The 27,028-nt window shown below is 48.5% G+C and overlaps 1 protein-coding gene across 3 annotated transcripts in view; it reads left to right on the top strand.

Annotated features, from left to right (window-relative positions):
- SEMA5B (semaphorin 5B) overlaps positions 1 to 27,028 on the top strand; it is a 415,290-nt gene that overhangs the window by 377,547 nt on the left and 10,715 nt on the right. For all 3 annotated transcript variants that reach the window (XM_040358292.1, XM_040358294.1, XM_040358293.1), the window contains exons 19-22: positions 11,190 to 11,360; positions 18,469 to 18,618; positions 21,106 to 21,150; positions 23,262 to 23,467. In XM_040358292.1, coding sequence (XP_040214226.1) covers positions 11,190 to 11,360; positions 18,469 to 18,618; positions 21,106 to 21,150; positions 23,262 to 23,467 — 572 coding nt within the window. The remainder of the gene's footprint in view (positions 1 to 11,189; positions 11,361 to 18,468; positions 18,619 to 21,105; positions 21,151 to 23,261; positions 23,468 to 27,028) is intronic.

A 27,028-nucleotide genomic window follows, 5' to 3' on the forward strand; every position in this document is an offset into this window, starting at 1 on the left:
CCCCCTACAGTTGTAAACACACACTAGGTGAACCCTAACTCCTACAGCGCCCCCTGTGGTTAACTCCCAAACTGCAACTGTCATTTTCACAATAAAGAATGCAATTTAAATGCATGTTTTGCTGTGAAAATGACAATGGTCCCAAAAATGTGTCAAAATTGTCCGAAGTGTCCGCCATAATGTCGCAGTCACAAAAAAAATCGCTGATCGCCACCATTAGTAGTAAAAAAAAAAAACAATCCCCTATTTTGTAAACGCTATAAATTTTGCGCAAACCAATCGATAAACGCTTATTGCGATTTTTTTTACCAAAAATAGGTAGAAGAATACGTATCGGCCTAAACTGAGGAAAAAAAAATTATATATATTTTTGGGGGATATTTATTGTAGCAAAAAGTAAAAAATATTGAATTTTTTTCAAAATTGTCGCTCTATTTTTGTTTATAGCGCAAAAAAAAAAAAAACGCAGAGGTGATCAAATACCACCAAAATAAAGCTCTATTTGTGGGGGGGAAAATGACGCCAATTTTGTTTGGGAGCCACGTCGCACGACCGCGCAATTGTCTGTTAAAGCGACGCAGTGCTGAATTGTAAAAACCCCTTGGGTCATTTAGCAGCGTATTGGTCCGGTCCTTAACCACTTCCAGACCTGCGCACGACGATGTACGTCCTCTTTTTAAAGATTGATATCTCGGTAACGGCAGCAGCCGCTGTCACAACCGAGGTATCCATTTTTAGTGTGCGCGGTCTGGAATCCGATAATGGCGGTCTCCGCGGCGGATTCACCGCGAGATCGCCGTTATCGGTGGCGGGAGAGGGGCCCCCCCCTCCCGCCGCTCTCCCGCGCCCTCCGCCGCTTACCGGAGCCGTCGGTAGCGGCGGAGGCGATCGGATGCTGTCGGCTGGTGAGCGGGGACGAGACTGAAGGAAAAATCTCCTTCACCCGTCCCCATAGCTCCGCTGGGCGGAAGTGACGTCAAAACGTCAGTCCCGCCCAGCCTCTTAAAGAGACAAAAAATTTTTTTGGTCATTTGAAAAAATTACATTTTTTTTTTTTTTTGCATTTAAGCCCAAATATGAGATGTGACGTCTTTTTGACCCCAGATCTCATATTTAAGAGGACCTGTTATGCTTTTTTCTATTACAAGGGATGTTTACATTCCTTGTAATAGGAATAAAAGTGATGAAATTATTTTTTTTTTTTTTTTCAGTGTAAAAAATAATAAAATAAATAAAAATAAATAAGAAAACAAAAAAAATTTTTTTTTAAAGCGCCCCGTCCCGACGAGCTCGCGCGCAGAAGCAAACGCATACGCGAGTAGCGCCCGCATATAAAAACGGTGTTCAAATCACACAAGTGAGGTATCGACGCGATCGTTAGAGCGAGAGCAATAATTATAGCCCTAGGCCTACTCTGTAGCTCAAAAAATGCAATCTCTAGAATTTTTTAAACATCGCCTATCGAGATTTTTAAGGGTAAAAGTTTGACGCCATGCCACGAGCGGGCGCAATTTTTAAGCGTGACATGTTGGGCATCATTTTACTCGGCGTAACATTATCTTTCAAAATATATAAAAAAATTGGGCCAAATTTATTGTTGTCTTATTTTTTTTAATTCAAAAAAGTGAATTTTTTCCAAAAAAAGTGCGCTTGTAAGACCGCTGCGCAAATACGGTGTGACAAAAAGTATTGGAATGACCACTATTTTATTCTCTAGGGTGTTAGAAAAAAATATATATAATGTTTGGGGGTTTTAAGTAATTTTCTAGCAGAAAAAACTGTTTTAGTCTTGCAAACACCGAATCTGAAAAACACCTAAGCTCTGGAAGTGGTTAAGTGGTAAAAAATAAAAAAGCCCCATTGGAATGCATGCGTCCGGCGCCCTGCATGTAGATTAGAGGCCGTACACATGGATTAGGGGGGCGGCGCCCCTGTGCGAGCGGCCGCCACTGCTACATGGGGTGGGCACGGACAGGAGACGCAGTCACTTCTCTGGAACCGTAATCGCAGTGCGTGCGCCGAACACCGTCCTCTCTCAGTGGCCCCAGTGGGCTGATTACGGCCCCCGATATCTCGCCTCGCCTCCTCGTGCCGGGTAGTATAATCTTTACGAGGAGCCGGATTCCAAGTATAGGTGAAAAAAACACAGTTACCTCTTAATTGAAAACAACAAGGTGCAGTATATCGTTCTCCCGTTTTTATTGGGTAATTGTTGTCTCGCCGTCGTAATTCCGATCTTTACTGCTCCGTAAACTGCGCCGGGTCCGATAATGAATAATAAAAGCCGCACTGGCAACGGCTGTAAATAGTTTTATATGAAGAGTCCAAGTAAACTTTTATTACACTGTATGAGCGGCCCGTCCCCGGGTGTTGGCGGCAGATTGTATACCCGTCATTTTCTCTTTCCGTAGCGCCGACATGTTCCGCAGCGGTGTACAATCTAAAGAAGTCGCAGAATTAACAGACAAAAGTGTAACAATTTAACTAAAAGTGATACAAGGTTACAGTATCACATCATAAAATGTCACTGATTATCTATTAACCATGTCAGTAGGATGTAGGGCAGTGTACAGAGGTCAGTAGGATGTAGGGCAGTGTACAGAGGTGAGTAGGATGCAGTGCAGTGTACAGAGGTCAGCAGGATGTAGGGCAGTGTACAGAGGTCAGTAGGATGTAGGGCAGTGTACAGAGGTCAGTAGGATGTAGGGCAGTGTACAGAGGTCAGTAGGATGTAGGGCAGTGTACAGAGGTCAGTAGGATGCAGTGCAGTGTACAGAGGTCAGTAGGATGTAGGGCAGTGTACAGAGGTCAGTAGGATGTAGTGCAGTGTACAGAGGTCAGTAGGATGCAGTGCAGTGTACAGAGGTCAGTAGGATGTAGGGCAGTGTACAGAGGTCAGTAGGATGTAGGGCAGTGTACAGAGGTCAGTAGTATGTAGGGCAGTGTACAGAGGTCAGTAGGATGCAGGGCAGTGTACAGAGGTCAGTAGGATGTAGGGCAGTGTACAGAGGTGAGTAGGATGCAGTGCAGTGTACAGAGGTCAGCAGGATGTAGGGCAGTGTACAGAGGTCAGTAGGATGTAGGGCAGTGTACAGAGGTCAGTAGGATGTAGGGCAGTGTACAGAGGTCAGTAGGATGTAGGGCAGTGTACAGAGGTCAGTAGGATGCAGTGCAGTGTACAGAGGTCAGTAGGATGTAGGGCAGTGTACAGAGGTCAGTAGGATGTAGTGCAGTGTACAGAGGTCAGTAGGATGCAGTGCAGTGTACAGAGGTCAGTAGGATGTAGGGCAGTGTACAGAGGTCAGTAGGATGTAGGGCAGTGTACAGAGGTCAGTAGTATGTAGGGCAGTGTACAGAGGTCAGTAGGATGCAGGGCAGTGTACAGAGGTCAGTAGGATGTAGGGCAGTGTACAGAGGTCAGTAGGATGTAGGGCAGTGTACAGAGGTCAGTAAGATGTAGGGCAGTGTACAGAGGTCAGTAGGATGTAGGGCAGTGTACAGAGGTCAGTAGGATGTAGGGCAGTGTACAGAGGTCAGTAGGGCAGTGTACAGAGGTCAGTAGGATGTAGGGCAGTGTACAGAGGTCAGTAGTATGTAGGGCAGTGTACAGAGGTCAGTAGTATGTAGGGCAGTGGACAGAGGTCAGTAGAATATAGGGCAGTGCACGCTGGTCAGTAGGATGTAGGGCAGTGTACAGAGGTCAGTAGGATGTAGGGCAGTGTACAGAGGTCAGTAGGATGTAGGGCAGTGTACAGAGGTCAGTAGGATGTAGGGCAGTGTACAGAGGTCAGTAGGATGTAGGGCAGTGTACAGAGGTCAGTAGGATGTAGGGCAGTGTACAGAGGTCAGTAGGATGTAGGGCAGTGTACAGAGGTCAGTAAGATGTAGGGCAGTGTACAGAGGTCAGTAGGATGTAGGGCAGTGTACAGAGGTCAGTAGGGCAGTGTACAGAGGTCAGTAGGATGTAGGGCAGTGTACAGAGGTCAGTAGTATGTAGGGCAGTGTACAGAGGTCAGTAGTATGTAGGGCAGTGGACAGAGGTCAGTAGAATATAGGGCAGTGCACGCTGGTCAGTAGGATGTAGGGCAGTGTACAGAGGTCAGTAGGATGTAGGGCAGTGTACAGAGGTCAGTAGGATGTAGGGCAGTGTACAGAGGTCAGTAGGATGTAGGGCAGTGTACAGAGATCAGTAGGATGTAGGGCAGTGTACAGAGGTCAGTAGGATGTAGGGCAGTGTTCAGAGGTCAGTAGGATGTAGGGCAGTGTTCAGAGGTCAGTAATATGTAGGGCAGTGGACAGAGGTCAGTAGAATATAGGGCAGTGCACACTGGTCAGTAGGATGTAGGGCAGTGTACAGAGGTCAGTAGGATGTAGGGCAGTGTACAGAGGTCAGTAGGATGTAGGGCAGTGTACAGAGGTCAGTAGGATGTAAGGTAGTGTACAGAGGTCAGTAGGATGTAGGGCAGTGTACAGAGGTCAGTAGGATGTAGGGCAGTGTACAGGGGTCAGTAGGATGTAGGGCAGTGTACAGGGGTCAGTAGGATGTAGGGCAGTGTTCAGAGGTCAGTAGGATGTAGGGCAGTGTTCAGAGGTCAGTAATATGTAGGGCAGTGGACAGAGGTCAGTAGAATATAGGGCAGTGCACACTGGTCAGTAGGATGTAGGGCAGTGTACAGAGGTCAGTAGGATGTAGGGCAGTGTACAGAGGTCAGTAGGATGTAGGGCAGTGTACAGAGGTCAGTAGGATGTAAGGTAGTGTACAGAGGTCAGTGGGATGTAGGGCAGTGTACAGAGGTCAGTAGGATGTAGGGCAGTGTACAGAGGTCAGTAGGGCAGTGTACAGAGGTCAGTAGGATGTAGGGCAGTGTACAGAGGTCAGTAGGATGTAGGGCAGTGTACAGAGGTCAGTAGGGCAGTGTACAGAGGTCAGTAGGATGTAGGGCAGTGTACAGAGGTCAGTAGGATGTAGGGCAGTGTACAGAGGTCAGTAGTATGTAGACCCCTCAGGCTTGATGGATCCTTAGGACTGGGATCCCTCTTCTGTTTCTCTCTCCTCCCTGATCCCACTTTTCTGACTCCCTCCTTCCTCTCCTCTATGCCCCCCCCCCCCTCCAGTGATTATAGGGCGATATGTCCTCCAGGTTACCCAGAAATCCCCCGGTAGCCCCCCACCGCGTCCCCCCCGCAGCTCCGTCTCACAAGTTTCCTCGGTCTGTTTGCCTGTTTGCCGGTGCGGAGAGACGCGTTCTTCATGACGGAACGTTGCGCGGTGGGACGCTGTTATTTTTTTTTTCTGCTTTTCATAATAATTGTGAAATTGCCGGTGTATTTCACGGCTGAAGAAAATCTTTTTACAGATTTACTAAAGGCCCAAATTGCTGCGTTCTGGAGGAGAGTCAAACGCTTAGGAGCGACGTTTACTGAATTAGCAATACCTGCGGATTACATGATTTCCTGCCTAATAAAGCCGCCGCCGATTTTGTGCGCACCGGGTGACATTTTTATGCGTTTAATTCGGCTTTGTGCGAGAAAACTTGAGCAGACATTGAATACAGAATGTAATGCAAAAATAATTGTCTGAGAACTGCGGATAAATATGGGCCCCCTAAGGACCCGCTAAACATCCCTTGTAATAGGAATAGTGTGTGACAGGTCCTCTTTAAGGAGACCAATAAGACCTTCCCCTCCCCCCACATCTCTCCTCCAGGCTGCAAAGATTCAGATTGTGAAAAAAAAATTCACTGATCTCATTCTTACTAGCCACAGTTGCGGTTTGTTTATTTACGGGTACCCGGGGCGTGACGTCATGACATCGCGCCCGGGCCTCCGACGGTCATAGAGATGACTGGTCACCACGGCGATCATCTCTCTGGGCCCCCCGATGGGATGGGAGAGCCCAGAGAAGCACCGGACGGCGGCGGGAGGAGGGGGGGGTGTCCCCTCCCGCCGCCTATAAGAACGATCAAGTGGTGGAATTATGGGGCCCCTTACACAGCTTCAGGCATGGGCCCCCTGGAGCAGAAAACCGGCGGGGGGGGGGCCTTTACAAAAAAAAGAAGAAATAAAGTAAAATATATATAAAAAAAAGGGGGTAGCCATCCGGGGCCCTGGGGACCTCTGGGCCCTTTAAAGGAATATATATATATATATATATATATATATATATATATATATATTTAATTATTAATTTTTTTTAAAAAGGGGGGTTGCCATCTGGGGACCTCTCGGCCCTTTAATAATAAAAAAATATATATATATATATAAAACAATAAAAATAAACATTTATAAAAGAAAAAAAAAGGGGGGTTGCCATCCAGGGCCCTGGGAACCTCTGGGCCCTTTAATAAAAAAAAGGGGGTTTGCCACATGGGGCCCTGGGGACCTCAGCCCTTTATTAAAAAAAAAAAAATATATATATATATATATATATATATATATATATATATATATATATATATATATATATATATATATATATATATATATATATATATATATATATATATAAAAAGAAATAAAATATGAAAAAAAAAAAATTTTTATATAAAAAAAAAGGGGGGTTGCCACATGGGGCCCTGGGGACCTCTGAGCTCTTTATTAAAAAAAAAAATATATATATATATATATATATATATATATATATATATATATATATATATATATATATATATATAAAAGAAATAAAATAATATAAAAAAAAAAATATTTCTTTTTATATAAAAAAAAGGGGGATTGCCATCCGGAGCCTCCAGACCTCTTTTTTTTTAAAGGGGGTTGCCATTCAGGCCCCTTACAGGTTTACTGCCTGTACCCCCCTGATGGCGGCCCTGACCGCCGCTATGATCATTCTTACGGTGCGCAGGATCGCCGCCAGAAGAAAATGATATTTGAATGATGCCTCTAGTCTAGGTGCCCCCATCATGCAGATATCCCCGCACAAAGTACAGGACGTCAGATGACGTCCTCCCGGGATAACGGATCGGTTATAAAGAGGTTAATGTTATTTCAGAAGTCATTGTTAATCTTTTTTTTTTAAATCTGCATCAGATCCTTCCTGTTGTAGAGTGACACCGCTCTGTCCCTGGCCCCCGTTTGTACTCCTGTGTTGTCACCGGGTTTCTGGGGGAGATCACCCCCCCCCCCCTATGATGGTATAGACAGTAACATTCCATCAATGATATAAGGCGTTGGTATTGTGAGACAGGCAGGGTTGGCGTCTCTCCGTGTGACAGAACCCAGCAGGCCGTTTGCCAGCCAGCCACCAAAACACATTTCCATAATTCAGCACGTTGAGCTGCGATAGAAAGCGTGCGCCTGGCGGGCAATCAAATTCCGGGAACAAAATAATGAAGCGACACAAAGGACGAGAGCGTAACTGGGCTGCGTTTTTGTACCTTTGTGGAGGGTTGGCAGCCCGGCAACCAGCTTGATCGCAGCATGCGCACGCGCCTTGCGAGGTTTAAAGAGAACCAGTCACTGTATGCGCTGAAATGTTACAGATCTCTAGTTTCCAAAACATGTCAAAGGGCCGAGTCTTCATCTCCAAGTTCACGTATGCAAGAAAGAGGGCGCCACACAAAGTGCAGATACAGCTTATAAGTAGTGTCCGTGACCAACGCCTTTCAGAGGTCTACGCCCTTCTTCATCTTCGGTAAACCAGCAACTTGAACAGAATTCATAGAGAAATTCAGTGACGGCTGGTGCTCAAAATTTTTGGGGGGGCGCAAACAAACTGAGAAAAAAACCCCATCAATTGCTGCCAGTGTGCCCATCAATTGCTACCAGTGTGCCCATCAATTGCTGCCAGTGTGCCCATCAATTGCTGCCAGTGTGCCCATCAATTTCTGCCAGTGTGCCCATCAATTGCAGCCAGTGTGCCCCTCAAATGCTGCTACTGTGCCTATCAATTTCTGCCAGTGTGCCCATCAATTGCAGCCAGTGTGCCCCTCAAATGCTGCTACTGTGCCCATCAATTGCTGCCAGTGTGCCCATCAATTGCAGCCAGTGTGCCCCTCAATTGCTGCTACTGTGCCTATCAATTTCTGCCAGTGTGCCCATCAATTGCTGCCAGTGTGAACATCAATTGCTGGTGTCAGGATTATTAACCCTCCTGAATTGAATTGCCCCCCATCCCCCGGTCCTCTCTCGGATTTTCTTGTACTGTGGGCAGAGATAAGCTCCAGAACGTTTATAAACGGCCGCGTGACGCCCAACCGGTTCCATTTCTAATCCTCTGCCTCTGATTGGGACATGGTGCTTTCAGAACGCAATCAGTCCAGCAATATCTATTACATGAAGTGGATGGAAACCGCGGCGTTCAGAGACCCCGCCCCCCCGAGCGCTGACATTCGCTACGGAGAGGAAAGCGGCAATTTCCATTCCGCATTCATTTCATTGAAAAAACGTTTGCGGATGGCGTTGGGAGTGCGCGGTCCGATGTCTGCGGATCCGCTCGAATCCGCCGCACTAATAGGTGGATTCACAGAGAGTTAGACCGGCCTATCTTAGGGTGCAATATTTAGGCTGGCCGCTAGGTGGCGCTTCCATTGCGGTCAGCGTAGAATATGTAAATCACTAGATACGCCTATTCACGAACGTACGCCCGGCCGACGCAGTACAGATACGCAGTTTACGTAACGCATTATCAGGCCTAAAGATATTCCATCAAATAGCTGGAATAGTAATGTTAAGTATGGCCGTCGTTCCCGCGTCGAAATTCGAAAATTTTACGTTGTTTGCGTAAGTCGTCCGTGAATAGGGTTTTACGTCATTTACGTCCACGTCGAAACCAATAGGCCCGTGCGGCGTAAGTTGCCGCAATGCACACTGGGATATGTAGGCGGACGGCGCATGCGCCGTTCCAAAAAAACGTCAATCACGTCAGGTCAAACCAAATTATCATAAAACACGCCCCCTCAGCTTACTTTGAATTAGGCGTGCTTACGCCCGCCGCATTTACGCTATGCCGCCGTAAGTTAGGAGGCAAGTACTTTGTGAATACAGTACTTGCCTCTCTGACTTAAGGCGGCGTAGCGTAAATACGATACGCTACGCCGCCTTAAAGTTGCGCGCCCCTACCTGAATCTAGCTATAAATGTGCGTTTTATTACCCAGAATCCCCGGCTGTCTTTTATGAGATCCTTCCGCGTCTCTCCAGCTGGACGGAATGTCTGGCGTACATGGCGTGCGCCCGCTAATAACCGTTAAATATGTATAGAGGGGAGAAATGAAAGATGCCTTCAATTAAAAGTCTTAAGTGATTATGCAAATTTTTACTTTTATACGCGGCGGCTTCTCAGCACTTTATATCAAAATGATTTATAGTAAACGTTCGGTCGAGTTAGTTAACCCCTTACCTCCCGCGGACAGGAACTCGAACAGCCGCTATGAAACCCCGGCAAGTCCATGCAATTGGGGAGTGCGGCGATTTTGCGTGGGCCAATCGGAAAAACCTCATCCGTGCAGATCGAGCGGCTCGGATTTGGAGTGTGATTGGTTGGCAGCCCCAATCCTCCTTTTTACTGGGTCCCCTGCAGATGCTCTCAGCTCCTCCCCCCTGCTTGATTGCCCCCCCCCCCCCGTGGCAAGCTTCTTGCTATGAGGGCTCTTGTGCAAACTTGCTCCCGAGCCACTTTGGGCACAACGATGCCTGGGCCCAGGACAGCTTCCCCTTTTGCCCTTTGTTAAAGACAGCCCTGAATGACCCTCAGCATTGGTGTCAGTGATTTGAATAATAACCCCCAGCATTGGTGTCAACGGACCCGTTAATAACCCCCAGCATTGGTGTCAGCGGACCCGTTAATAACCCCCAGCATTGGTGTCAGCGGACCCATTAATAAACGCTATTAAAATGCTCATAAAGCGCTCTCCATGCATCTCAATGGACCCTTTCACACCGAGTCCTGCAAGCAGCATCTTTGGAGCAGCTTTTGGGCGCTGAAAAAAACGCTCCAAAAAGCCCCTCTCCATTGAAATGAATTGAAAGCGCTGTAAAAACGCCTTACCCTTTAACACTGAGGCGCTTCAAAAACACCCTAAAACGTTAGGGTCTTAGCGGCGCTTTACCAGCACATTGGGATTGCAGATGAGGCTACGCTTGAATAACGCTTGAATAACACTCGAAAAACACTCGAAAAACGCTCAAATAACGCTCGAAAAACGCTTGAATAACGCTTGAATAACACTTGAATAACGCTCGAATAACACTCGAAAAATCCTTGAATAACGCTCGAAAAACACTCGAATAACGCTCGAAAAACGCTTGAATAATGCTTGAATAACGCTCGAATAACACTCGAAAAATCCTTGAATAACACTCGAATAACGCTTGAATAACGCTTGAATAACGCTTGAATAACGCTTGAATAACGCTTGAATAACGCTTGAATAACGCTCGAAAAACGCTCGAAAAATCCTTGAATAACGCTCGAATAACACTCGAAAAATCCTTGAATAACGCTCGAATAACACTCGAAAAATCCTTGAATAATGCTCGAAAAACACTCGAATAACGCTCGGAAAACGCTTGAATAATGCTTGAATAACACTCGAATAACACTCGAAAAACGCTTGAATAACGCTCGAATAACACTAGAAAAATCCTTGAATAACGCTTGAATAACGCTTGAATAACGCTTGAATAACGCTTGAATAACGCTTGAATAACACTCGAATAACACTCGAATAACACTCGAAAAATCCTTGAATAATGCTTGAATAACGCTTGAATAACGCTCGAAAAATCCTTGAATAACGCTCGAATAACAGTCGAAAAATCCTTGAATAACGCTCGAATAACAGTCGAAAAATCCTTGAATAATGCTCGAAAAACACTCGAATAACGCTCGAAAAACGCTTGAATAACGCTCGAATAACACTCGAAAAATCCTTGAATAACACTCGAAAAATCCTTGAATAATGCTCGAAAAACGCCCCAGTGTGAAAGGGGCCTTACAGAAAATGACAGCCCTGCCGATTGAAAAGGAAACGTCATTTCTAATCTCCCTTTACATCCCAGCGTGTGTAGCAATTGTATTTGTTACATTTATTTTTTCCAGGAATAGTGGAGTTCTCCTTTAAGGGAAAGGTTCACTCGGGGTCATTTCTAGACAATTATTACAAACATTTATCTCTGTAATTGGGAACATTTGTGTCTGTGATGTAACTGGTGTCCCGTCTTCTCTCCGCAGTGAAGGGTTCCTGGTCCTGCTGGTCATCCTGGACGCAGTGCTCTGCTACGTGCGGGGGAGGACATTATCAGCGCACCCGTACCTGCACCAACCCCACACCGTCCAACGGGGGCGACATCTGCATCGGACTGCACACTGAGGAGGCGCTCTGCAACACCTACCCCTGTGAAGGTACAGGCCGGGGCCAATCAGCTGTGTGTGGGGGGGGGGGGGGTATAGGTGAGCCCCAATGGACAAATGGAAATTTACAGTCATGGCTTTAACCACTTGCTTACTGGGCACATAAACCCCCTTCGTTCCCAGGCGAAATCTCAGCGTCCGGCACTGCGTCGCTTTAACTGACAATTGCGCGGTCGTGCGACGTGGCTCCCAAACAAAATTGGCGTCCTTTTTTCCCCACAAATAGAGCTTTCTTTTGGTGGTATTTGATCACCTCTGCGGTTTTTATTTTTTGCGCTATAAACAAAAAAAGAGCAACAATTTAAAAAAAATATATATTTTTTTTACTTGTTGCTATAATAAATATCCCAATTTTTTTTTAAAAAAAACTATTTTTTTCTCAGTTAAGGCCGATACGTATTTTTCGACGTATTTTTGTAAAAAAAAAAAAAAAAATCGCAATAAGCGACTGGTTTGCGCAAAAGTTATAGCGCCTACAAAATGGGGAACAGAATTATGATTTTTTTTATTATTTTTTTTTTACTAGTAATGGCGGCGATCTGCGATTTTTATTGGGACTGGCATATTGCGGCGGACGTATCGGACACTTTTAACACAAATTTGGCACCATTCACATTTATACAGCGATCAGTGCTATAAAAATGCACGAATTACTGTATAAATGTGACTGGCAGTGAAGGGGTTAACACTAGGGGGTGAGGAAGGGGTTAACTGTGTAGCCTGGGTGTGTTATAACTGTGTGGGGGGAGGGGGGTGACTGGGGGAGGGGACCGATGCTGTGTCTCTATGTACAAGAGACACAGATCGGTCTCCTCTCCTCTGACAGCACGTGGAGCTCTGTGTTTACACCCCATCATTACACACAGAGCTCCACGTCCCTGCTGTCACCTGCCGTGTCACCGACGATCGCGTGTACCCGGCGGACATCGCGGCCGCCAGGTACACGCATCGGGTCTTCGGCGATGCGTCGGGACAGTTTTTACCCGCCGCGCGCCACTGGGTAATGCACATACAAGGCCGTGTTTAAACGGCCACTTGGCACTTCAGAGCCGCGCTGCGGACGTATTTCGTCTATAGCGCGGATCTCAAGTGGTTAAAGAAGTGACCTCCAGTATATATGGAGAGTTCCCACCATCCCTGTGCTGAGTTCCCGGGTCTGTACACCCGCTGTGCCCATTATGAGGAGTTCCCACCATCCCTGTGCTAAGTTCCTGGGTCTTTACACCTGCTGTGCCCATTATGAGGGGTTCCCACCATCCCTGTGCTGAGTTCCCGGGTCTGTACACCCGCTGTGCCCATTATGAGGGGTTCCCACCATCCCTGTGCTAAGTTCCTGGGTCTTTACACCCGCTGTGCCCATTATGAGGGGTTCCCACCATCCCTGTGCTGAGTTCCCGGGTCTGTACACCCGCTGTGCCCATTATGAGGGGTTCCCACCATCCCTGTGCTGAGTTCCTGGGTCTGCACCCCCGCTGTGCCCATTATGAGGGGTTCCCACCATTCCTGTGCTGAGTTCCCGGGTCTGTACACCCGCTGTGCCCATTATGAGGGGTTCCCTCCATCCCTGTGCTGAGTTCCCGGGTCTGTACACCCGCTGTGCCCATTATGAGGGGTTCCCACCATCCCTGTGCTGAGTTCCCGGGTCTGTACACCCGCTGTGCCCATTATGAGGGGTTCCCACCATCCCTGTGCTGAGTTCCTGGGTCTGTACACCCGCTGTGCCCATTATGAGGGTTCCCACCATCCCTGTGCTGAGTTCCCGGGTCTGTACACCCGCTGTGCCCATTATAATGGGTTCCCATCATCCCTGTGCTGAGTTCCCGGGTCTGTACACCCGCTGTGCCCATTATAATGGGTTCCCATCATCCCTGTGCTGAGTTCCCGGGTCTGTACACCCGCTGTGCCCATTATAATGGGTTCCCATCATCCCTGTGCTGAGTTCCCGGGTCTGTACACCCGCTGTGCCCATTATGAGGGTTCCCACCATCCCTGTGCTGAGTTCCCGGGTCTGTACACCCGCTGTGCCCATTATGAGGGGTTCCCACCATCCCTGTGCTGAGTTCCTGGGTCTGTACCCCCGCTGTGCCCATTATGAGGGGTTCCCACCACCCCTGTGCTGAGTTCCCGGGTCTGTACACCCGCTGTGCCCATTATGAGGGGTTCCCACCATCCCTGTGCCTAGTTCCTGGGTCTGTACACCCGCTGTTCCCATTATGAGGGTTCCATGGTAGGGGGATGAGATTGACAAGACGTAGAGTTCCATAAGTATTTTCTGATATGGAAGTTTCTATAGACAGACAATGTAATTTATTTATAATTCTGACTCTAAGGGGCCCCCACTGGCTCTTTATTTCGGCCCTTTCTTCCCCGGCCTTGGCCCGGCTCCCAGTCTTATAACGTCAGATGAAGGATCTGAGCATTTCGCCGCGCCGAGCCCGTCGTGCATCGACCGCGTTTTTATATAAAAATGTCTGTTTTTATCGACTCCAGAATCACCCCGTGGCGTTGGGAAGGAAATACAATATTTGTTGCAGAATAAGCGAGAATGCGACGTGACACTCTTCCGCGGCGGCGGATAAGCGATGGATTGTGAGCGCTGCGCAGCATATGGCTGCTGTCAGTCTGACTCGTTGCGTTTTTAATTGGCCGCCTTTTCCGATCTTTTCCGTAAACACACCGAGGAATTGGCGTCACGTTTGGAACGCCGCCAAAAAGACGCATCCCTGACCCCGCCTAACTCTGTTTGCAAACTCGCGGCAAGTTTTTGAACCCACATCCTTGTGTCATGTTGCCTGCAGGTAAACAAAGAACAAGGGCTTTGGAGCTGTGCCAGCCCGGTCATAAATTATTCATGCGTCTCTTAGATGGCGATGGAATTTAGCGGCGACTTCCGCGCGCGCGGCTCCTGTATATCGCGGCCCTCGGTTTGTTTGATTAGTGCCCAAAAACACAGCTGCTTCCCGTCTTTTTTTTTTCCTGCAGGTTCATTAAGCTGCACTCCGCGTCACGGCACCAATTTATTCACAACATTGTACATTCAGATCATGGAAGGCGCGGAGTCAGGTGACTTCTCGCCGCCAAAACAAGAGAACTCGAGCTGAGGCTTTGATAAAAGATCAGTGCAATCTGTAATCCTGCTTATCAAACCGCAGAAAGGAGGGGGGGGAGGGGGAGGTGTCGGTGTCACGGACGCCCTGCGAAACGCGCGTTTTTTCCTTTTTGATCGATGTCAGAGGAATTATGTAGAACAGACTTGTAATCACCGCTTGTAAGAACAGCCTGCGCCTTCCGCCTGCTGACATTTATTTCCTGTGATTTCTTTTTTATTTACTTGACAAATTTGTAATAAATACATATTTTATAAGTCGTCTAGTTAAATGATTCCCCGCGACATGCGGCGGGGGAATTCTCGGCGCGCGCCGAGTTATGTTGATTGAATTTTGGGATGTTAAGGACCTCGCCGTGACACGTCCCCCGGGGGGTGGAAGGGAAGGTTGTTTGAGACGCCGGGACTTCAGGGCACTTTCTTGAATAACCAATGATGTCACAGACGTGACTCCGCCGCCGCTGCCGCCCTTAATATCTGCGACTACCGCCATTCCTAAACAGACTAATAAGTCCCAGAGCGTGAATTCTTTTCAGGAATCTCTGGAAGGTGTGAGAAGAATTCATCTCATAGAACCAAACACAAGATACATTGTATATTCTACGAGGACACATTGTATCCATTTATTTAAAGAGAGGAGGAGTCAATCAGTGGGTGTTGCCTGTATTCACCAATCAGCTGTAAAGAGAGGAGGTGTCAATCAGTGGGCGTCGCCTATATTCACCAATCAGCTGTCATGCTTGTGGATTCTTAAAAATAGACACGTGCAATTCGTTTTGTGCCGAATATAAATTCGGATGAAATTTTGGTTATTCTGAGATTCAGATAAATCCGAATCCGATGGTAACAAATTTCTTTCTCCCTTCCACCTTGCCACTCCCACCCTGTCCTCCATTCCACCTGGCCACTCCCTCCCACCCTGTCCTTCCTTCCACCTGACCACTCCCTCCCACCCTGTCCTCCCTTCCACCTTGCCACTCCCACCCTGTCCTCCCTTTCACCTGGCCACTCCCTCCCACCCTGTCCTCCCTTCCACCTGGCCGCTCCCACCCTGTCCTCCATTCCACCTGGCCACTCCCTCCCACCCTGTCCTCCCTTCCACCTTGTCCTCCCTTCCACCTGGCCGCTCCCTCCCACCCTGTCCTCCCTTCCACCTTGTCCTCCCTTTCACCTGGCTGCTCCCTCCGACCCTGTCCTCCCTTTCACCTGGCCACTCCCACCATGTCCTCCCTTCCACCTGGCCGCTCCCACCCTGTCCTCCCTTCCACCTGGCCGCTCCCACCCTGTCCTCCCTTCCACCTGGCCGCTCCCACCCTGTCCTCTCCTCCACCTGGCCGCTCCCACCCTGTCCTCTCCTCCACCTGGCCACTCCCACCCTGTCCTCTCCTCCACCTGGCCGCTCCCACCCTGTCCTCTCCTCCACCTATCTGCTCCCACCCTGTCCTCCCTTCCACCTGGCCGCTCCCGCCCTGTCCTCCCCTCCACCTGGCCGCTCCCGCCCTGTCCTCCTCTCCACCTGGCCGCTCCCACCCTGTCCTCTCCTCCACCTGGCCGCTCCCACCCTGTCCTCTCCTCCACCTGGCCGCTCCCACCCTGTCCTCTCCTCCACCTGGCCGCTCCCACCCTGTCCTCTCCTCCACCTGGCCGCTCCCACCCTGTCCTCTCCTCCACCTGGCCGCTCCCACCCTGTCCTCCCTTCCACCTGGCCGCTCCCACCCAGTTCTCCCATCCACCAGGCCGCTCCCACCCTGTCCTCCCTTCCACCTGGCCGCTCCCACCCTGTCCTCCCTTCCACCTGGCCGCTCCCACCCTGTCCTCCCTTCCACCTGGCTGCTCCCACCCTGTCCTCCCTTCCATCTGGCCGCTCCCTCCCACCCTCTCCTCCATTTCATCTGGCCGCTCCCACCCTGTCCTCCCCTCCACCTGGCCGCTCCCACCCTGTCCTCCCTTCCGCCTGGCCACTGCCACCCTGTCCTCCCTTCCACCTGGCCGCTCTCTCCCATCCTGTCCTCCCTTTCACCTGGCCGCTCCCACCCTGTCCTCCTCTCCAGCTGGCCACACCCACCCTGTCCTCCCTTCCACCTGGCCACTTCCACCTGGCTGCTCCCACCCTGTCCTCCCTTCCACCTGGCCACTCCCACCCTGTCCTCCCTTCCACCTGGCCTGCTCCCACCCAGTTCTCCCTTCCACCTGGCCGCTCGCACCCAGTTCTCCCTACCACCTGGCCACTCCCACCCTATCCTCTCCTACACCTGGCCGCTCCCACCCTGCCCTCTCCTCCACCTATCTGCTCCCACCCTGTCCTCTCCTCCACCTGATTGCTCCCACCCTGTCCTCGCCTCCACCTGACTGCTCCCACCCTGTCCTCTCCTCCCCCTTATTTGCTCCCACCCTGTCCTCTTCTCCACCTATCTGCTCCCACCCTGTCCTCTTCTCCACCTATCTGCTCCCACCCTGTCCTCTCCTCCACCTGGCCGCTCCCACCCTGTCCTCTTCTCCACCTATCTGCTCCCACCCTGTCCTCTTCTCCACCTATCTGCTCACACCCTGTCCTCTTATCCACCTATCTGCTCCCACCCTGTCCTTCCCTCCACCTGGCCGCTCCCACCCTGTCCTCCCTTCCACCTGGCTGCTCTCACCCTGTCCTCTCCTCCACCTATTTGCTCCCAGAGTAGGTACCATTCACACCACACTTCACATGAGTGGGGCTGTAACCTGGGGGCCCCCTCATTAAAGGGGTCTTAAAGATTCCGATAGTTCCCCCCCCCCCCCGCGCACTCCCACAACCACCGGGCCAGGGTTGTGGGGAATAGACCCTTTTCCCTATCAACATTCCCCCCTGCCACAAAGCACCCCCCCCATTTTGAGGGCAAGTAGCCTGGTATGGTTCAAGAGGGGGGGTCGCTCGATCCTCCCCCTCTTTCCTGGTCTGCCGGGCTGCATGCTTGGATAAGGGTCTGGTATGGATTTGGGGGAGACTCCACGCCATTTATTTTTAAAATTTTGGCATGGGGGTTCCCCTAAAAATTCCATACCAGACCTGAATGTTATGGATTGGGGGGAACCCCATGCTGTGTTTTTTTTTCTTTACATTCATCTGTCTGGGAAGCCTGCTGACAACTGATGAGTCATCTGGGGAAGCCTGCTGACAGCTGATGAGTCATCTGGGGAAGCCTGCTGACAGCTGATGAGTCATCTGGGGAAGCCTGCTGACAGCTGATGAGTCATCTGGGGAAGCCTGCTGACAGCTGATGAGTCATCGGCGAAGCCCGCTGACAGCTGAGTCATCTGGGGAAGCCTGATGACAGCTGATGAGTCATCTGGGGAAGCCTGCTGACAGCTGATGAGTCATCTGGGGAAGCCTGCTGACAGCTGATGAGTCATCTGGGGAAGCCTGCTGACAGCTGATGAGTCATCGGGGAAGCCCACTGACAGCTGAGTCATCTGGGGAAGCATGCTGACAGCTGATGAGTCATCAGGGAAGCCCGCTGACAGCGGATGAGTCATCGGGGAAGCCTGCTGACAGCGGATGAGTCATCAGGGAAGCCCGCTGACAGCTGATGAGTCATTGGTTGTTAAGGACGCGGCTGCCGGCTTTCCAGCCCGCTCCTTAACAACCAGCTACTATTCACACACAATTCGATTCATTTGAATAATTTTTTGTCCAATCCGAATTCAAATCTTTCTGAAAATGTAGAATTCATTAGAAAATTAATAAATGAAACAAAACTAAATAAATTTCAAAACAAATTAATGAAACATTGTAACCTAACGAATCTATCCGAAACTAAACTGATTTTTCCGTTCTGCACATGTCTACTTAAAAAAAAGAGGAAATGTAAATCAGTGGGTGTCGCCTGTATTCACCAATCAGCTGTCGGCTGTCACGCTGTACCCTGGCATTTGGTAGAGGCAGCTACAATCTGATTGGCTGTTGCTGGTCTACGAAAGGCTGTTTTGCTTCCTCACGCTGTAGCGGTTCTTCTCTTGCAGGCGGCTGGGCGGAGTGGTCGGAATGGAGCATGTGTCACGAAGACGGGACGCAATACCGCCATCGCTATTGCGACATGCACAACCCGGGGCCCACGCAGTGTGTGGGGAACGGCACGCAGTACAGGGAGTGTATCTACAACGAGATCCCAGGTACGGCGTATAAACACAGAGCCGCCGCTTTTCTAAAGACTGTGAAAAAAAGTTGTACGAGATTTTTATCTAATGCTGAAAAATTTGCAGCGGAAAGTTGTGAGAATTTTACCTTTGAAAACGAGAGGCTGGATTCACGTAGATCCGCACATTTTTACGGCGGCGTATCGTATTTACGCTATGCCGCCGTAAGTTAGAGAGGCAAGTGCTGTATTCACAAAGCACTTGCCTCCTAACTTACGGCGGCGTAGCGTAAATGGGGCCGGCGTAAGCGCGCCTAATTCAAATGGGGATGATGTGGGCGTGTTTTATTTAAATTAATGGTGACCCCGCGTATTTTACGTTTTTTACAAACGGCACATGCGCCGTTCGTAAAAGAATCCAGTGCGCATGCTCGAAATTCCGCCATAATCGTCATTGCTTTCAACGTAAATTACGTCCAGCCCTATTCGCGAACGACTTACGCAAACGACGTAAAAAATTCAAAATGCGACGCGGGAACGACGTCCATACTTAACATTGCGTACGCTTCATAATAGCAGGAGCAACCTTACGCCGAAAAAGCCTAATGTAAACGAAGTAACAAAATAGCGCCGGGCGTACGTACGTTTGTGAATCGGCGTATCTAGGTAATTTGCATACTCTACGCCGAAAACAACGGAGGCGCCACCTAGCGGCCAGCGTAAATATGCACCCTAAGATACGACGGTGTAAGAGACTTATGCCAGTCGGATCTTAGGCTAATGTCGGTGTATCTTGCTTTCTTGAATACAGAAAAAAGATACGCCGGCGCAGCTTTGAATTTAGGCGAATCTAGCCCGAGATGTTGCATAGGCTCCTCCTTCAACTGTGGGCGGTCCGCTTCAGGATAAAAGTGGATGACGGGAGCAACGTCAAACGTCACTTCCGCCCAACAGCGTTAAAGGGACCATTTATTTTATTTTTTATTGAAAAAAAAAAATATTTTTTTATTTATTTTTTATTGCTTTTAAGTGTGTCTTTTTAACCCCCAGATCTCACATTAAAGAGGACCTGTCATACTTTTTTTTTCTATTACAAAAGATGTTTACATTCCTTGTAATAGGAATAGGAATGAAAGTGATCCAATTTTTTTTTTTTTTTAGGGTGTAAAATAAAAAAGTTAAATAAATAATAAAAAAAAATTTAAGCGTCCCGTTCCGTTTGTGCTCACACACAGAAGCAAAAGCATAGGTAAACGGTGTCCAAACCACACATGTGAGGTATCGCCGCGATCGTTAGAGCGAGAGCAATAATTCTAGCAAAAGACCTCCTCTGTCACTCCAAAACTGGTAACCTGTAGAAATTTTTAAATGGAGATTTTATGGAGATTTTTAAAGCGGGGGTTCTCCCTAAAAATTTTTTTTTTTTTTTCTAGCATGTCATTCAGCATAGTAGCGCGAGCTACAGTATGCCTTTATATTTTTTTTGGCGCCGTACTCACTGTTTAATCACGTAGTAAAGTTTCAGACTCCCCGCGGGGAATGGGCGTTCCTATGCAGAGGGCTCATGATTGACGGCCGGCTATGGCGCGTCACGCTTCACGAAAATAGCCGAAATAGGAGTTTGTGAAGAGCCGAGACGTACTCTGGCTATTTTCGTGAAGCGTGACGCGCCATAGCCGGCCGTCAATCATGAGCCCTCTGCATAGGAACGCCCATTCCCCGCGGGGAGTCTGAAACTTTACTACGCGATTAAACAGTGAGTACGGCGCCAAAAAAAAATATAAAGGCATACTGTAGCTCGTGCTACTATGCTGAATGACATGCTAGAAACTTGTTTTTTAGGGTGAAACACCGCTTTAAGTGTCAAAGTTTGTCGCCATTCCACGAGCGGGCGCAATTTTGAAGCAGCGTGACATGTTGGGTATCAATTTACTCGGCATAACATTATCTTTCACGATATATAAAAAAAATTGGGCTAACGTTACTGTTGTATTATTATTATTTTATTAAAATATTGGAACAACGGCTAATTTATTCTCTAGGGTCTCTAAAAAAAGTAAATTTTTTTCATCCATTTTTTCAAACATATACAGTATATATATATATATCTGAATACAAATGTCTGTATGTCTGAAAAAAAAATTAAACATCATATATATATATATATGTTTGAAAAAATTCTGAAAAAAAATTAAATGTTACAGTATATATAAATTTTTTTCAGACATTTTCTCAAACATATATATATATATATATGATGTTTGGGGGTTCTAAGTAATTTTCCATAAAACCCCCCCCCCCCCCCAAAAAAAAAACTGATTTTATCTTGTAAACACCAAATCTGAAAAATAGGCCCGGTCCTTAAGTGGTTATATCTAACATTTAAATTCCTAATTAAACCCCCAATAAAATGAGCTGAGAAACAAACCGGAGTCGCTTTTCTGAGAACCCTAAGACTAGGAGAATGAAATACGAGACTGTCAGAGATGATCACAACTTTCTGACGTTCGCTTTTCTTTTCTAGTGATTCTGCCGGCCTCCAGCATTGATGAGAACAAAGAGTGTGCAGGTAAAGAGAACCCGTCATTCATCCAACTGTCTTCATATACACTAAAATGATGACCAATGACATCATCTGAGCAGTCTCTGCACCAGAGGAGCTTACACTCTAATGTCCCCTCCCCCCACATCACATCAGTCTCTGTACAGAGGAGCTTACACTCTAATGTCCCCTCCCCCCCACATCACATCAGTCTCTGTACAGAGGAGCTTACACTCTAATGTCCCCTCCCCCCACAGTCACATCAGTCTCTGTACAGAGGAGCTTACACTCTAATGTCCCCTCCCCCACACAGTCACATCAGTCACTGTACAGAGGAGCTTACACTCTAATGTCCCCCCCCCCCCCACACAGTCACATCAGTCTCTGTACAGAGGAGCTTACACTCTAATGTCCCCTCCCCCCTCCCACAGTCACATCAGTCTCTGTACAGAGGAGCTTACACTCTAATGTCCCCTCCCCCCCACATCACATCAGTCTCTGTACAGAGGAGCTTACACTCTAATGTCCCCTCCCCCCCACAGTCACATCAGTCTCTGTACAGAGGAGCTTACACTCTAATGTCCCCCCCCCCCCACAGTCACATCAGTCTCTGTACAGAGGAGCTTACACTCTAATGTCCCCTCCCCCCCCCCCACAGTCACATCAGTCTCTGTACAGAGGAGCTTACACTCTAATGTCCCCTCCCCCCCACAGTCACATCAGTCTCTGTACAGAGGAGCTTACACTCTAATGTCCCCTCCCCCCACAGTCACATCAGTCTCTGTACAGAGGAGCTTACACTCTAATGTCCCCTCCCCCCCACAGTCACATCAGTCTCTGTACAGAGGAGCTTACACTCTAATGTCCCCTCCCCCCACAGTCACATCAGTCTCTGTACAGAGGAGCTTACACTCTAATGTCCCCTCCCCCACAGTCACATCAGTCTCTGTACAGAGGAGCTTACACTCTAATGTCCCCCCCCCCCACATCACATCAGTCTCTGTACAGAGGAGCTTACACTCTAATGTCCCCTCCCCCCACAGTCACATCAGTCTCTGTACAGAGGAGCTTACACTCTAATGTCCCCTCCCCCACACAGTCACATCAGTCACTGTACAGAGGAGCTTACACTCTAATGTCCCCCCCCCCCCCCACACAGTCACATCAGTCTCTGTACAGAGGAGCTTACACTCTAATGTCCCCTCCCCCCTCCCACAGTCACATCAGTCTCTGTACAGAGGAGCTTACACTCTAATGTCCCCTCCCCCCCACATCACATCAGTCTCTGTACAGAGGAGCTTACACTCTAATGTCCCCTCCCCCCCACAGTCACATCAGTCTCTGTACAGAGGAGCTTACACTCTAATGTCCCCTCCCCCCCACAGTCACATCAGTCTCTGTACAGAGGAGCTTACACTCTAATGTCCCCTCCCCCCACAGTCACATCAGTCTCTGTACAGAGGAGCTTACACTCTAATGTCCCCTCCCCCACAGTCACATCAGTCTCTGTACAGAGGAGCTTACACTCTAATGTCCCCCCCCCCCCCACAGTCACATCAGTCTCTGTACAGAGGAGCTTACACTCTAATGTCCCCTCCCCCCCCCCCCACAGTCACATCAGTCTCTGTACAGAGGAGCTTACACTCTAATGTCCCCTCCCCCCCACAGTCACATCAGTCTCTGTACAGAGGAGCTTACACTCTAATGTCCCCTCCCCCCACAGTCACATCAGTCTCTGTACAGAGGAGCTTACACTCTAATGTCCCCTCCCCCCCACAGTCACATCAGTCTCTGTACAGAGGAGCTTACACTCTAATGTCCCCTCCCCCCACAGTCACATCAGTCTCTGTACAGAGGAGCTTACACTCTAATGTCCCCTCCCCCCCACAGTCACATCAGTCTCTGTACAGAGGAGCTTACACTCTAATGTCCCCTCCCCCCACAGTCACATCAGTCTCTGTACAGAGGAGCTTACACTCTAATGTCCCCTCCCCCACAGTCACACACTATTATTATACATTTATATAGCTGTGACATATACCGCAGTGCTGTACTCCCCCGGGTCCCTGTAGACAGGCGGTAGGAATGTGTGAAGACACAACCCCTCCTGGTGACCGCCATCTTTTTTTTCTGCGCAGGTTTCAGCCTCATCCATCTGATCGCCACCGGCGTCTCGTGTTTCTTCGGCTCCAGCCTGCTGACGTTCGTGATCTACGTCTATTGCCAGCGGTGTCAGAGGCAGTCGCAGGAGTCGACCGTCATCCATCCGGCGACCCCCAACCACCTCCACTACAAGGGCAGCTCCACGCCCAAGAACGAGAAATACACTCCTATGGAGTTCAAGGTAGGTAGGCGTACGAGGGGGGAGGGGTGCATGCGCTGGGGGTGGGAGGGAACATGCGCCATGGTTAGTGGGAGGGGCATCATTGAGGCAGAGGTGTCAAGAAAGGGGGAGGAGATAGGAAAACTATTAGCATAGATTTCCCAAAATATCATGAAGTCTTCTCACGCTCATACATCTCATTCCCATATATGATGTCCGGCGTTTCATTCTACGGTCCGCCATTTTGGATCTGGGTGCAAAACCTTCTCTGGTCTCCTGAGGTTGCCGCGGGCTGCACTGTGTGGCAGTGACGGGTGAGGTCAGGCTGATATTATTGATTATATAAACATAAGTTGCTTTCGTAACTATGAAAAAATCACCAAATGGTAAGTGGCATATGTAATGACGTCAGCGCGTAGCACCGCCCTACATGTTTCGTCATACGTGACGTCTTCCTGGGGGGAACGGGCGACCCCGATGAGCCGTCGCCTTTAATATCACACGACAACAACAACCAAGCCTCGTTATCTAATCCGGGCGCCATGTTGCGACTCACAAATACAGATGGAACCTCGGATTGCGAGCAACGCGGTTAACGAGCGTTTCGCAATACGAGCTCTGTATTTGAAAAAATCCTAACTCCGTGTTGTCCCGCAGAATTCAGGCCAAAGCGGTGTGCAGTACTGCGTTTGGCCTGAGGTGGGGGGGCGCCAGAGCCACGCCGATCGCACTCCATGTGCTGCGCCGTTCGTAAATGCTTGGAACGGCACGGAAATAATACGTTTCCAAGCCTTGCTGAGGTCAGCCAAGGTGTCCTCTGGCCTCTCTGGCCGTTTCCGATTCAGGCCAAAACGATGTGCAGTACCGCGTTTGGTGGGGGGGGGCGCCAGAGCCGAACGGCGCCGATTGCAGCCCATCCACGCCGTTCGGAAATGCCCGGAACAACCCGAAAATACTACGTTTCAGAGCCTTGCTGAGGTCAACCTAGGTGTCCTCTGGCCTTTCTGGTCGCTTCCGATTCAGGCCAAAGCGGTGTGCAGTACCGCGTTCGTTGGGGGGGCGCCAGAGCCGAACAGTGCCGATTGCAGCTCATCGGCGCCGTTCGGAAATGCCCTGAACAACACGAAAATACTATGTTTCCGAGCCTTGCTGAGGTCAGCCTAGGTGTCCTCTGGCCTTTCTGATTCAGGCCAAAGCGGTGTGCAGTACCGCGTTCTGCCTGAGGTGGGGGGGGGGGCTGGAGCCAAACAGCGCTGAATAGCGCCGATCGCAGACGATAGGAAAAGCTTGTAAAGACACGGAAATACTCCGTTTCCGAGCCGTTCCAATGTTTTCCGAGGTCAGCCAAGGTGTCCTCGGTCCTTTCCGGACATTTCCGAGGCTCTCTGGCGCCCCCACCCACCTCTGGCCACATGCGGTATTGCATACCATTGAAGTCAATGCGGAACAAATTATTTTCTTTTCCATTGACCTCTATGGGGAAACTCGCTTTGATATGCGAGTGCTTTGATTTACGAGCATTCTCCTGGAACGGATTATCCTCGTAATCCGGGGTTCTGCTGTATACAGATACAGAATAGAGACCACCAAGCCTCCATCTGATGAGGAGCGCGACTAATAGAAGTCAATTCACGAAAGAAAAAAAAGGAAGAAGAAGATTCCAATGTTATTTAGAAAATAAAGATATGTATAATGTTTCAGCGCATTACAATTGCCGCGTTCATAAAGGGTATTATCAAGATATAGAAAGATTTAAATATATAAAAAAATATTGATAACTTCATTTTATAAAATAAAAATTCAAGGAAGACCCAAAAAGATACACACAGTAAAACCTTGGTTTGAGAGTAACTTGGTTTGAGAGCGTTTTGCAAGACAAGCAAAATGTTTTAATACATTTTGCCTGGATATACAAGCGATGTCTTGATATAAGAGCAGCGTCATGTCACAGCCGAGTATAAAAGAGAAGAGAGGCGCCTCTAAGTGTAGCAATATGGTTACATGTAATGAAGGGACAACATTTAGCAACTTATTGCTACACTTAGAGGCGCCTCTCTTCTCTTTTATACCCTTTAAAAAATGCTTTGATATACAAGTGCTTTGGATTACAAGCGTGTTTCTGGAAACACTGTTTTACTGTACTGAAAATAAGGAATCGAAAAGAATGATATTAATGATTATGTAAGGACCCTAATTCATTAGGCCGCAGCATCACTTAAAGAGTGCTAAAGTGGTCTCTCATCCAGTAATATCGGATGTCGTCAGGGCCGCCATCAGGAATTATGGGGCCCCTTACACAGCTTAAGGCATGGGCCCCCTGGAGCAGAGAACCAGGGGGGGGGGGGGCTACCGCCTGAAATTGAGAACGGGGGGGGGGGGGGTTCTGCCGCGAATCGAGAAGCGGGGGGGGGGGGGGGGCCTTTACAAAGAGAAGAAGAAATAAATAAAGAAAAATATATATAAAAAATGGGGGGTAGCCATCCGGGGCTCTGGGCACCTCTGGGCCCTTTAATAAAAATATATATATATATATATGAAAAATATAGGTTTATTTTTTTTTTTTTTAAATAAATAATTATATATATATATATAATATAATGTAGGTACAGTGATGAAAATAAGTATTTGAACACCCTGCTATTTTGCAAGTTCTCCCACTTGGAAATCATGGAGGGGTCTGAAATTGTTATGGTAGGTGCATGTCCACTGTGAGAGACATAATCCAAAAAAAAAATCCAGAAATCACAATGTATGATTTTTTTAACTATTTATTTGTATGATACAGCTGCAAATAAGTACTTGAACACCTGAGAAAATCAATGTTAATATTTGGTACAGTAGCCTTTGTTTGCAATTACAGAGGTCAAACGTTTCTTGCAGTTTTTCACCAGGTTTGCACACACTGGAGGAGGGATTTTGGCCCACTCCTCCACACAGATCTTCTCTAGATCAGTCAGGTTTCTGGGCTGTCGCTGAGAAACACGGAGTTTGAGCTCCCTCCAAAGATTCTCTATTGGGTTTACGTCTGGAGACTGGCTAGGCCACGCCAGAACCTTGATATGCTTCTTACAGAAGCCACTCCTTGGTTATCCTGGCTGTGTGCTTCGGGTCATTGTCATGTTGGAAGACCCAGCCTCGACCCATCTTCAAAGCTCTAACTGAGGGAAGGAGGTTGTTGCCCAAAATCTCGCAATACATGGCCCCGGTCATCCTCTCCTTAATACAGTGCAGTCGCCCTGTCCCATGTGCAGAAAAACACCCCCAAAGCATGATGCTACCACCCCCATGCTTCACAGTAGGGATGGTGTTCTTGGGATGGTACTCATCATTCTTCTTCCTCCAAACACGGTTAGTGGAATTATGACCAAAAAGTTCTATTTTGGTCTCATCTGACCACATGACTTTCTCCCATGACTCCTCTGGATCATCCAAATGGTCATTGGCAAACTTAAGACGGGCCTTGACATGTGCTGGTTTAAGCAGGGGAACCTTCCGTGCCATGCATGATTTCAAACCATGACGTCTTAGTGTATTACCAACAGTAACCTTGGAAACGGTGGTCCCGGCTCTTTTCGGGTCATT

The sequence above is a fragment of the Rana temporaria genome, chromosome 6 (assembly GCF_905171775.1).
Source record: "Rana temporaria chromosome 6, aRanTem1.1, whole genome shotgun sequence".
Taxonomy (NCBI): domain Eukaryota; kingdom Metazoa; phylum Chordata; class Amphibia; order Anura; family Ranidae; genus Rana; species Rana temporaria.